Source organism: Cygnus atratus, chromosome 5 (assembly GCF_013377495.2).
Source record: "Cygnus atratus isolate AKBS03 ecotype Queensland, Australia chromosome 5, CAtr_DNAZoo_HiC_assembly, whole genome shotgun sequence".
In the NCBI taxonomy this organism is placed as follows: Eukaryota; Metazoa; Chordata; class Aves; order Anseriformes; family Anatidae; genus Cygnus; species Cygnus atratus.
The window spans coordinates 31,672,343-31,684,277 of NC_066366.1; the positions used below are offsets into that span (position 1 = coordinate 31,672,343).

Consider the following 11,935-nt stretch of genomic DNA (forward strand, 5'->3'; position numbering starts at 1 on the left):
ATGACTTGATGACTTCTGGCAGCACTGCTATAAAAATGTTGCTGCTGTTACCCCAGTTCAGTGTTTTTTTTATTATTATTATTATTATTGGTAAAGGACATTGCTTCATGACCTAGTTACAAACAAGAAGTTTAATCTGTAAAATGAGATGAGACCTGCAAACTCTTGAACATATTTGCTAACTTTAAACGCTTGCAGAAGGGCTAGCAGGACTAAGGCCCTACTTGCATACTTTCTTTGATGTTTGGAAGAAAATCATCAAATGGAAAGTTGTTAGGTAACATCAACTGCCATGTTCTTATGCACAGCCATTTTGAAAACTGTTGTAAATGCAATTTAATAGAGGAACACTTGCAAAATTGTCTCTGTATATTTGATCAATGTATTAGGTGTGATATGTACGTGTCCACCTTACTTATCCTTCAAGAGAAATTTGAGTTTCAGTTGTGGGATCTATTTCAAAAGATTATTTTCATTTGAAGCCCGTTCCTTAACCCTTCCAACCCAAACCATTCTGTGATTCTAACCTTTTCAGTGTCTTGGAAGTTTTTCTAACTGTTGTCACTGAAATGTTTATATCTTTGACAGGAGCAGCTGGAGACTTGTGACTTCACTAAATTTCACTCTTTGAAACCAAAGCTTATTGAAGCTGTGGATAATATGCTGGCAAACAAGATTGCCTCCCTGATGAGCCTGATCAGCCAGGAAGAAAGCAATATGCCCACAGAGTTGGTTCACGGTGGGGCATTTGATGGCACCATGGCAGGACCTTTTGGCCAGGGATATGGAGAAGGCGCAAAGGAAGGAGCTGATGAAGAAGAATGGGTTGTTGCCAAAGATAAACCTGCTTATGATGAGATTTTCTACACTTTATCACCAATCAATGGCAAAATATCCGGGATCAATGCAAAGAAAGAGATGGTGACTTCCAAACTACCCAACAGTGTCTTGGGGAAGATCTGGAAACTCGCAGATTGTGATGGTGATGGGATGTTGGATGATGAGGAATTTGCATTAGCAAAACATCTCATCAAGATAAAACTGGATGGATATGAACTGCCTGGCACACTGCCTTCCCACCTGGTGCCACCATCTCACAGGAAACCTTTGCAGACAGCAGAGTGAAAAATCTTAGGAGAAGAATGAGGATTTTGGATGTCTTTCAATGAATGTGTTAAAACTACTGAAATTTGAATTTAGGCTTAAATCTTTAAACCTCACAGCCCATTTCACGCAAGTTACTGAAATTAGAAGCATAGTAGCAGGGAAACATTTGTGTAGTAGTCCCTGCTGACCTTCACTGAGACATGCTTATCACAAGTGCCTTCTATAGATCTATCATAATGCGTGGATGGTAAGGTGAAAATGTTTCTGTAGTGTTGCTTCCATATCTTGCTGCCTCTACAGCCGTAAAGCAGAAAACAAAAGTATGAAATCACTGATCTTCACCAAACCTAAGCACTTAGCAACCATGGGTTACTCCAAACTATTTATTTTAGTTAGTGCAAGGAAGCTCTAAATGTTATATTCACCTGCCTATGAGAGGAACATTTTCTACACTGAAAGCATACTTTAGGCATCAAGTGAATGTCAACATTTCTATAGGTTAAGAAAAGGCAGATATAAAAAGAAATTTAAGTTTTTATTCTATTTTTTGTTGTTCTTATTTAATTTGGGAGTAGAGAAAGAGTAAAGTTGTGGCAAGAATATTAAGTGCTCAGAATATGAGCAGACTTGTTTATGAGCAGACTTCTTTTAAAACTCTGGTGCTTATAGCTAGAAAGTACAAAATATTAAAATGATTCTTTCAGTCTGTCATCAGTCTTATCTGAAGAGCTGCTGCTGCAGTTTTGTACAGCACTGTATACTCAGTATTATCTTTAAAAGAACTGAATCTCCTTTGTTCCTTGGATTTGGTGTTTCTTTTGAGGTTTCAGTTTAGCTGCGCTGCAAATTCCTGAATTTTTCAGTCAGAGCAGAATGTTTCCATTGAAATAAAGTTTCCATTGAAATAAAGTCTCATATAATGTTCAGAAAAGGTGCATTGTTCAAAGTCAGCATCTTCAAAGCACGTTGAATTGTCTTGAGAAATTTTCATGGGTATTTAACTTTTATTTACAGTTAATTATACAGGTATCTATATTATCTTATACTTTTTTTTTTAAGTAAGGTTTTTTAGCTCTTTCTTTTGCCAGCAGGTAGCTGACAACCACTGAAGAGAGATTTGATTGATATGGTGGCAGATTTGAAAGCTGGGGCTACTAACAGAAATCTTTACATTGACTGAAATAAGTTATAGACTGGTCCCTTCAAATATTATTCCTTTATTAAAACAAAAAGAATGGATTATTAATCGTCATTTTTCTATTGACAAAATCAAATGTTGAACATATTGGCTTACTGCTGCTTCCAACTGATTTTACCAGTACCTTAAAAGAAGGTATATTTTTGGTCCTGTGAACCTGTCTTTTGGGGAGGGCCACTTCTTTTCTGAAATCAAACTTGGCAGTCATTGTAAGTCTATGTATGTGAACAAGAATTGACTTGTACTCCATTTGTAGTATGAAATGCCCTACATATCAAAGGTACTGTAACTTCAGGCACTTTTTCTTTGAGTCTCAGTAAGTATTAGCAGTAGTGCCTTCTGAGACAGAGCAAGCCAAAAAGTGTTTTAGCATCTTTGCAGTGGGGGTAGGGAGGGAAGTAATTTGAATGTTGTCTCTGAGTTAAGACTTCAGTCACATTTACATGTTCAGATTTGTAGGTGTGATCTAAGAAGAGCCTCAGCTTTTTCTTCAAATTGTGTGTTTGTAGGTTGTTGGTCGGTTTTCATACTTCAAATCTTTCTGGACTGCTTATCTTTCTGCATCTTTTCTATTCTAATGTGGAATTACCATGAACTTTGCTAGGACTCTTCCATGTGAAAACAATGAAGCTATTTTAAATGGTGACAGAAGAACACCTTCACTTTGCCAGGCTTCCGGGCCTGTGTCAAGGATATCCCAGCACAGTTAATCATTCTTGAGGACTTGCTTGCTTTGTCTTATTCTTAGTTTTTTCTCTTATAATTCAAGTGTACCAACTTTATTTCTGTTAGACCTATGGTAGGAGCCAAATTAGCCTTAGTGCATCTCTGTGCACTTCCGTAGAGCTGTGAAACTTGACCATGAGTCTACCTGTGTGACCACGTGTCTGCAGAGTAACTGATTCTCTATGTAATTTATTTTTAGTTGAACAAAAAGTATTATATAGACTTTGCAAGGGGTGTTAAAAATCAGGCTGTTAGTTTGTGGGTAGTTTTTGTACTCAGTGACAAGTTTGTACACTAATGACCAACCAGAATAGCTTTGCAAGGAAAGCCACCAGGAGGAAGAAAACTTGTGTGTTTTGCCTAATATAGAGTGGGCAAAGCTGAGAGGATCTTGGAAGCTGCTGATCTTCCAACTCTGTTGTACTTACCTTGCTCTTCTGCTGCACAGGGTTCCAGGGTGGGCCTGTGTTTGAATTCCCACCACGTGTAGCTTCCAGGAGTGATGCTCCAAGTGTTTTGGAGCCGTGTGATCCCATGCCAGTAGAAATATCCTTCTGTAGCAAAGGGAGAGGAGCAGGATAGTTTCTCAGTGATTTATATAAACTTTTTTCTAGTTTTACTGGTAGTAAAATGGAGAATACAGCCTTTTTTTCAGACTCTGTGAGAATGTGCTAACTTGGATTTAGAGGGGACAAATTGAAATGCATTATTTTGATAATTTAAATATTTTCTTTAGATATAGTTGAAATGTTTTGCTCTTTTCCTGCAAGACTTGAAGGGGAAAGGGAATGCACAAAGCATGTATAAGAGTAGAGGTGGATTCACTGTTGATCTGGAGGAGTAGGAGCATTTCAGGACCAGCATGCAATGAATGCCTATCTAGATATGTGGTGCAGTGCACTGGCATGTTAACAGAGGTCATAATTAGTTGATAGGAATTCAAGTACATTTCATGTGGACTTTAAACTGCAGTTTCATGTGCAGCTAAACTAATCTAGTAGAGTGCTGTTGCTCGGGGGAAGCAATCTGGATAGTGCTCTGCTGAGTTAGTGAGACAACATGTAAGGAGCATGAGGAGGAGAGAAGGGAGCAGGATTACCTTCTCATGAAAGTGTGCTGTGGGTAGTTACTGGGAACAGTAGTGTGAGGTAATCTTTGTTGTTCATTTTATGTTGTTAATAATCTCTGCTCAAGAAAGAACAAGATCTTGGAGTGGTTGGCCATTTTATGCCAAGGATTTTGATTACAAATGCTGAAGGATCATTCAAAACTGTCAAGAATTCATTCTGTGAAATTAGTGCTCATTGGTGTAGTCTGCTGCTGTAAACCAAAGTAGACACTGCTGCTTTTACCTCTTCTCTAGCTGTTCTGCAATAGTTTTAATTCCCAACTGAAATTTTGTTCCCACAGAAATCAATTAGATTTTTGTTTGGAAGAAAAAATGTGAGACAACTGTTCAAAACCACACTACAGGGCAGCAAGACCCTTTCAAAACTGTGACAGGTTGAAAATGGAGAGTTTACAAAGATCTTTAGGTCAGGATGAGGTTCTGCTCCTTAGTTAAGAATGGTGTAGACTTGCATGGAATATGGTATCAAAGCCGTGGTATCCAGTCCCTGATTTTTCAACATCATTTATCTCCAGTACTTGAAGGGCACACTATTTTTCTTCTCACTTTCTTCCCTTCACCATGTGCACTCAGTTCGATGGCTCTTTGTATTGTTGGAATTCAAACAGAGAATTTGAAGTGTATGTTCTCTTGTGTATGTGTAACTTAGCGTGGAGAGAATGAACATGAACTTCTTGTACTTCACATGCACACCTTTTCGAATGCTTTTGTTGAATACTGTGTTTTCCCCTTAAAGGCACTCAATTTATTTTTGAGGGAGTTTGATCTGTGCAGAGCGCTTCACTTTGTCCAGCTAGGCAAACAAAGCTGTAAGTTCATTATTGTTGCACTTTTTATTACACAATAAATTCCTTGCAGATACTGTAATATATTTTAATATGCTTTGTAATCATTTTTAGAAAGTGGTGATAAAAACTGCTGATTTAATAAACTAATATTGAACTACCTGACACTTTTGTTTGTAATTTTCTTTCTGAAAGGTAACCTTTCAGTGATGAGAATTTTTTTCAATTCTTCTACTTAAGGCTCGTAAACATAGTAGCTATTTGGGAAGCTGTTTATTTTCTCACCTCAGTTTATGCATCCACAGTAGGTTATGGCTATTCCTCTTCTGTGTCCTTGAACTTGTTGCTGAAAATACTGCCAGCGCCAAGGCTTAATTCCAGAATCTAAATTTGTATTTTATAAGGAAAAATAAAAATAAAAATAAAAATAATAATGAAAAAAAACCTCCAGCACTTCTCTGTATTAGGTTTTTATAGCAGAGTGCAATTTCAAAGTTTCTCAATGTCTAAGCATGGAATTTTCTTAAAGTCAAAGTATGGAAGATAAATCAATGTAGAGGTAATTTCCTGTGCAGATTCAAAGCTTTAAACTTGAGATCTGAGAGGCATTTCTTTTAACTTAAAGGGGGGCACTCACCTGGAAAAATAACAATAGATTGAATAGTCTAGCAAAAGCACTTTGCCATATGCTTTTCCAAAAATAAAAAATCAATGACATCTTTCATGCTGTGGTACCTACTGCTTATAAATGACTAATGATATCAACAGAATATTCAATTTAATATTGTGCTTAAATTAATTCCACCTACATCTCTCCTTCCCCTGTACACAAATTATTTATCTGAAGCATCTCCAGAGATGCATCTGTGTCACCAGGATGCTACAGTTCAGCTACTGCTCCTAAGTTGCTGCAAAGTTAAAGGGTTTTGTGGGTTGCAGTGTTAGCAAGCTATGCTATTATGCTTGTGGTGGGCATGCCATATGTCATGTGAAGGAATGTTTCATGTGCAAACAATATGTTGTGTGTTCCTTGAGGCTACACTGCTGTTGAATTGCAGTGGTTCATTTTAACTGTTCCTTTTGAAAGCCAGAAACAGTTTGGAGAAGATGATATTTAATGGAGTTTGTAGGTAGGGTTTTTTGTTGTTTGTTTTGTGGGTGTTTTTTTTTTTTTTGGGGGGGGGCAGGGCAGACAGTAGTATGGTATATTTCATACTCAGTATCCAAGATATTTCAAACTTTGAAAAAATTACTGCACACTTCATAGTTGGATGTTCTCCTCTAATCCTCAGTTTATATTTGGACAAGAAAAGTGGGTGGATGCCTACACTGTCATTCTGATGGTAAGTTTTTCAGTAGTCGTTACTTATAATATTTGGCACCCTTTAAGTGTGAAATATTTCTATTTCTGCCTACTGTATCATTTAATTTCTCCAAACCTTATTTTTAGTTCCTACTTTTGGTGTATTTATAAGTGCTTTGGAGTAGAGACTACTTTATTCCAAGTTTCTCTTATCCAAGGCTATATTATGCTTCAAGTAATAACTGTGAGCAAGGAAGATCTTTAGAAACCTTGGCCTGCGGGCTAGGTTGCTTGATTTATGTAGCAAATCCTAGGAAAAAGAGTTGGCTGTCTTGCTCTGCTTAGACAGATGGACAAACATACCTGTTCTGGAGAAAGGTGTTTCCCTTTGCTCAGTATTCATGGCAATGAGTGTCTGGAAATAAATGCCCAAATCCAGAAATCCAGCAAACACCTGTAATTGAACAAAACACAGCCAGGAGGAGGTGTGTGTGTTTTTCACAATTACATTGAGCTTGTTTTGATCTCTGAAGGAAAAAATATCTTCTCCCATGGAAATTGTGGTATTCTGAGATGGGTTCATCTTCCTTTCCCTACAAGACTGCATGCTAGCACAGACTTGTACCTGGTGATAGACTGTGGACTCACAGGTACTTTCTGTCTGGTCCCGTGAACACTAGAAACTCCTTAACACTAGGTCTGATTTGTTATCCTGTCTATTCTGTTTTCCTTGATAGAGCTTGTCCATGTTCTTTCCAAGGTGTTGCTAGCTCAGCATCTCATATTCCACTTCAGCCTGGAGCTCTGCAGTCCAGAAACAATGAGTTTCTAGCTCATTCTGCAGTCACTAGAATTAAAAGAATTAGCTACACCTATTGCTATTGTACAGAGGCAGTGGATATTACCTGTCTATCATTTATCCATCAGATAATGCATTTCAGATGCACTGTGAGATTCTTTGTCTGATCATAATTTCTTTTAAACATTTTAACCAAAGAACTGTTGAAAGATGCTCCTGATGCTTACTGATTTCCAAGTTCTGATCACTCTGAATTTTGTTTGAAAATACATTCATTTTTTGTCAAGTCTGGAGGGGGAGGGGGGAAATAACCAACAATGTAACTATAACCAGTAAGTTCTAGACTTGGCAATTTCGACCTACAACGGACAGTAATTGCAATTTTTCTTCATTTTGCGCTACCCTGCCTTACCTCTTGTCTGGTAAGATTTTCACTCTTAAAAATTTTAACTGTTTATATAATTCTACATCTTTGCCAGCTATGTTCAGTTATTCAACGTGACTTGGTGGCCTTCACAATGAAACTGGGACACGTGGGCTGTGAGGGAGCTGTGATTGTAATCGGCTGCTTAGGGTGATGGGGGACCAAAACCTGAGAGCACACCATGACATAATCCATTCCTGGGGGTAGGACGCAGTACTCTGGCACTAAGTTGGTAAGCACCAATCTGCACATACATCTAACAATTTTGTTTCATTGCTAAATAGGGCTAAATGCTTTACCACTCCAATGTATAAATAGGCCCCTAAAATAGAGCTGTAAAGGGGAAGAATTTTTGCTATTCTTCCTGCAGTGGTCTTCCATAGTAGCAATGAGTAACAATGGAAAAATCTGAACCACAAGGATAAAAATGTACTACTCAGATCTGGGATTACCAACACAGAGATTTCTAAGATCATTTTAAGTATGTTCATAAAGTTAAGGTTATTCTGTCACTTGAAACCCTTTATATATGTTTGTGTGAAATGGAAAGAGAATTAAAGTCATCTGTCCCATGTGCACATCCCACAAAGCCTTTGAAGCTCTTATGTTAACTGTTTGAGGTTCAGAAACAGAAGGAAAATTTCAAGATAATATAAACAGCTCCAAGGAGAAAATGCCTTTAATTCATGACTAAACAAGCAAATGTATATTTTCTCTCTTTCAAAAAGATGACTGAATTTCTTCATGCCAGGAAAAATAAATCCATCTGATTTTGCTTTAAGCTGTCCTCTTTTTCAAATGCAGCAAGGGGCTCCAGTTCCTACGGATGATGTAATTCAACTGTTCTGCTTGAGTTCTGCTCCCCGTTGATGTCATGTAGCCTCTAGCCAACTATTCAAAAAAGAAAAGCCACTTCTAGTTTAGACTAGAGCATGGGGAGGCTGAGGCTTATAATAAGCCTGCATCCCGGGATGTCAGTTTAGATCCTTGCAGGCGGAGCTCAGCTTTCGGAGGAGCTGGGGCTCCATCCGCGGGGGCCCTGCCCGCAGGTGGGTGGCACGCGGGGCAGCCGGTGGCAGCAACACAGGAAGGCAGGTAGGTGGGGACAGCAGGGGGGCACTCCAGGGACCGGTGAGCTGGTGCCCCGTGGAGAGAGGAGCTGGGAGAAATATTTGGATATTTAGGTTCAGCCGAGAGGCCTATAAGTTCAGCTGAGAGGCCTGTAAAAACAGAGAAGCTGTATGGACTCACGCCTCTCCTATACTGCTTTTGACTAACTCTATATCTTTTCCTCAGCCTTGATATCCCAAATGAGCGAGCAGCTTCTTGCAATAAGTGCTTCCTCTAGTGTTCTTGGTGTCCAAGAAGTAGCTCTTTGTGGTAATTCAAGACGTAGTCAGGAAATACTCTGGGTTCACAGTGCATACCACTAGTGTCTACACTGCCTCGACATGGCTGAATTTCAGCTGCAGGCTGGAGCATTGCTGGGCCATCTCCAAGCTGCTTGGGTGGCCACGTGTTCAAGTCATGCCAGGCAACAGGCAAGGCTCTCATGGTAGACATGAGGAGGGTGGGGACTGTGCTTCTGTTTCCACCTATGCTGCAAATACATGCTTCTGATGGTTCTTCAGAAAGAGATGGAATATATGAAAACAGTGTACTGTGTGTTTGTCTTTAGAAGAGACAATGCAACTGTGGGGGGGCAGTGGTAAGAAACCATCCCTGTTTCCACATGTGCCTTGGCGAGGGGAGGGCTGCCTGGGGGCAGCGGGTTGCTGGCTCCTGCTTGCACTTACTTACCACACTGTGGTCTGCTAGGTTGGCCTGAGGGCTCCCTTCCTGCTCCACAGTTAAGGCCCAGATGTTTGTTGAGTGGAGATTTTTACATGTGGAAGCAACATTGCTTGGGATGCTGGGGGGGGGGGGGTGGCAGAGGGCCAAGCTGTCATGGTCCTCCACATGTTTGTACTTATTTTCTTTGAGATTTAGGGAACCTTCTCCTCAGTGGATCTCAAATGGGATTTTTTTACATATCCTCAGGGACATGTGTACTCAAAGCATACCTGATGGAGGGTGACGGGCTGAGCCATACCTTTCATCTCAGCCAAGTGAACAAGCTCAAGTCCTCTGTGGCACAAGTATGGCCATATGGCTTTTAAATCCAAAGTGGCTTTGCCCAGTGACAGCTGAGAGCCTGGTACACTGACAGGCTTATTTGGTCACAGGACTCAGCTGTGAATGACCTTATGTAGGGACGCATGAGCACACAAAGGCATCTGCATTCACCTATGCCAATGTATTTCCCTCCAGCCCAGACCCCAGCAGAATCTTTCATCCCAGTGGACGAGGACAATGGTGCTGGGAAGCCAAAGCTGCCACCTGGGAAACAGAGCTCAGAAGGCATCTGCAGGCTTGGGGCTCTGCTGTCCATATGTCTGTCCTCATAGCAAACAGCCGTGGGTCAGGGGTGGGAGTGGAAGCGTGAACTCCATGTGTGCAACCCTGTGACAGTCACTTTTGCAGTGGGGGGTTTAAACATTTGTCCCTGTCTTGGAGAGGGACTGAGGATTCAAAGATGGCTTGTGGGGCATGGAGGAAGACTATATTACAAAAAGCAAATGAACTTTCAGGTAGGTCAAAAGGAAGTTTCTCATTCCTCTGTGTTTTAGACAGTGGTGCCAGGAGTGGGAGAGCAGTGGGGTAGGGCTGCAGACTGAGGAGCCTTGGGGCTGCAAGCCATGCTGCTTCGGTGTGAGGTCTGTTTGATCTTCATGGTCTCCTCTTCTGTCTTAAGCAGAACAAGATCATGGGCAGATAACAAAGGGTGCTGAAAAAAACTAACATGTCTTATGTGGCTGCTGCTTTCCAGAAGGGAATTCCACATCAGGGCCCTTCCTTTTAAGAAACACGGAAATGCTTCTGCCAACATGGAAAACAGATTGAAAATAGGGCAAGGCAGAGGAGGCTCTTTGGGCCCCTGTCCTTCTTCCTGAGTTCAGTAGCAAGGCTCTGCTCCGCTGCAAAGGCAGCAAGAGAGGCTCATAATTAGTCTGAAGGGTTGATTTTTTGTTTGTTTCTTTTTAGGAACGAGCCCATTTGAGTAATGAAGAAAATGCCACATGTTCCAACAGTGAGTGCTCCCACACCACCACCTCAAACGTGGCCTGCACTGAGCAGCTCTTGGCCTGTCCCTCTTCGTCTGTCCCTCCAGGAACTGCATGCAAATATCTTCGTACCCTTTCTCTTACCTTGTTAGGATATAAATAACTGAGGAAAAGGCTTTATTTATCATTGTTATATAAATATCCACCATTTTAACTCTGAACTGTGTGTGGAGAGGGAGGGAGAGAGAGAGGGAGGGAGAGGGAGAGAATGGAGATAGTCAGGAGTTAGTGAAATTTTATAACAGATCTTTGATTGTCTTGTCATAAATAGCAAAGCCAGTGTTTCACACGTTTAATCATTAGGTAATAATTAACTTGCAACGGGGAGAAACGTTTGCATCTAAACATTCACCTATGGGTTCTCTGCCCTCTGTTTGACAAGAGCAAGGACCAGACATTTTCTCATCACAGAGGACGTGGCCAACCTCTACCAAGCTTAAGCTAGTAGCCTCACATTTACAAGAACATAGGTATAACTAAAACCAAGACGGAAAAGAGAAAAGCAGAATTATAACCAGGCAATGAGCTTACAGAAGAGATGGAAACAGCTGTTAACTTTATATTCTCTTTCTCCTGTGATCCTATTCCCATTTAATGGTTAATAAGAATGACATCGTATTAACTGGCTGGTAAAGAGAAGTCGAGAAATTTGTAAGGAATATTTTGAATAATACCTATAATATATGCATTCCATTTTTATTTTTAGCTGATTTAAGTGACACTGTGTACACCGTTTCTCTAGGCTATGTATGAAGATATAGCTTTTGTTGATCAAGTTTTATCTGTACTGAGTTTTGGGGGGGCCTGTTCATTAATTCTTACGTGTTTCCTGCCCTTGCTTTGGATGCTAACAAAATTACACTTGCCAGAAGGGAAAAGGCTGATATTCCTGTGCCTCATCTCAGCTGGACATCTTCACTTACAACTTCTGATTTCAGATGCCTGCCCATTTTCTAGCTGTGATCCCCAAAAGCAACCCTTCAGTTCCCAGCAATAATACCAGGTTAATGTGTCCTGTGCTTGTGCAACCTTGTCAGTGACAGCAAGGACTCATTTACTGGAATCATTTCCCGTGTTGTTGCTTGTGGTAAAGTCCATCAATAGGAAACTTTACAAGCATGCCTTTGTGCAGCTAGCTTGCTCCCAGTTTGCCCTGCCAGCAACAGGTAACTGTGCACATGAACTTCCTCAAAGGGGTGACTGGCAAATTCATAACTCTTCACAATTTCACCTTCTTGTTTGCTTTAGCCCAAATAAACCACTTGGGAATTGCTCTGTTCTTTGTACCTTCACCTGTGCT

The 11,935-nt window shown here is 40.5% G+C and overlaps 1 protein-coding gene across 1 annotated transcript in view; it reads left to right on the forward strand.

Moving 5' to 3' along the window:
- EHD4 (EH domain containing 4) overlaps window positions 1–5,027 on the forward strand; it is a 30,876-nt gene extending 25,849 nt beyond the window's left edge. The window contains exon 6 of the mRNA XM_035540136.2: window positions 589–5,027. Coding sequence (XP_035396029.1) covers window positions 589–1,125 — 537 coding nt within the window. The 3' untranslated portion in view covers window positions 1,126–5,027. The remainder of the gene's footprint in view (window positions 1–588) is intronic.
- The last annotated feature ends 6,908 nt before the right edge of the window (window positions 5,028–11,935 follow it).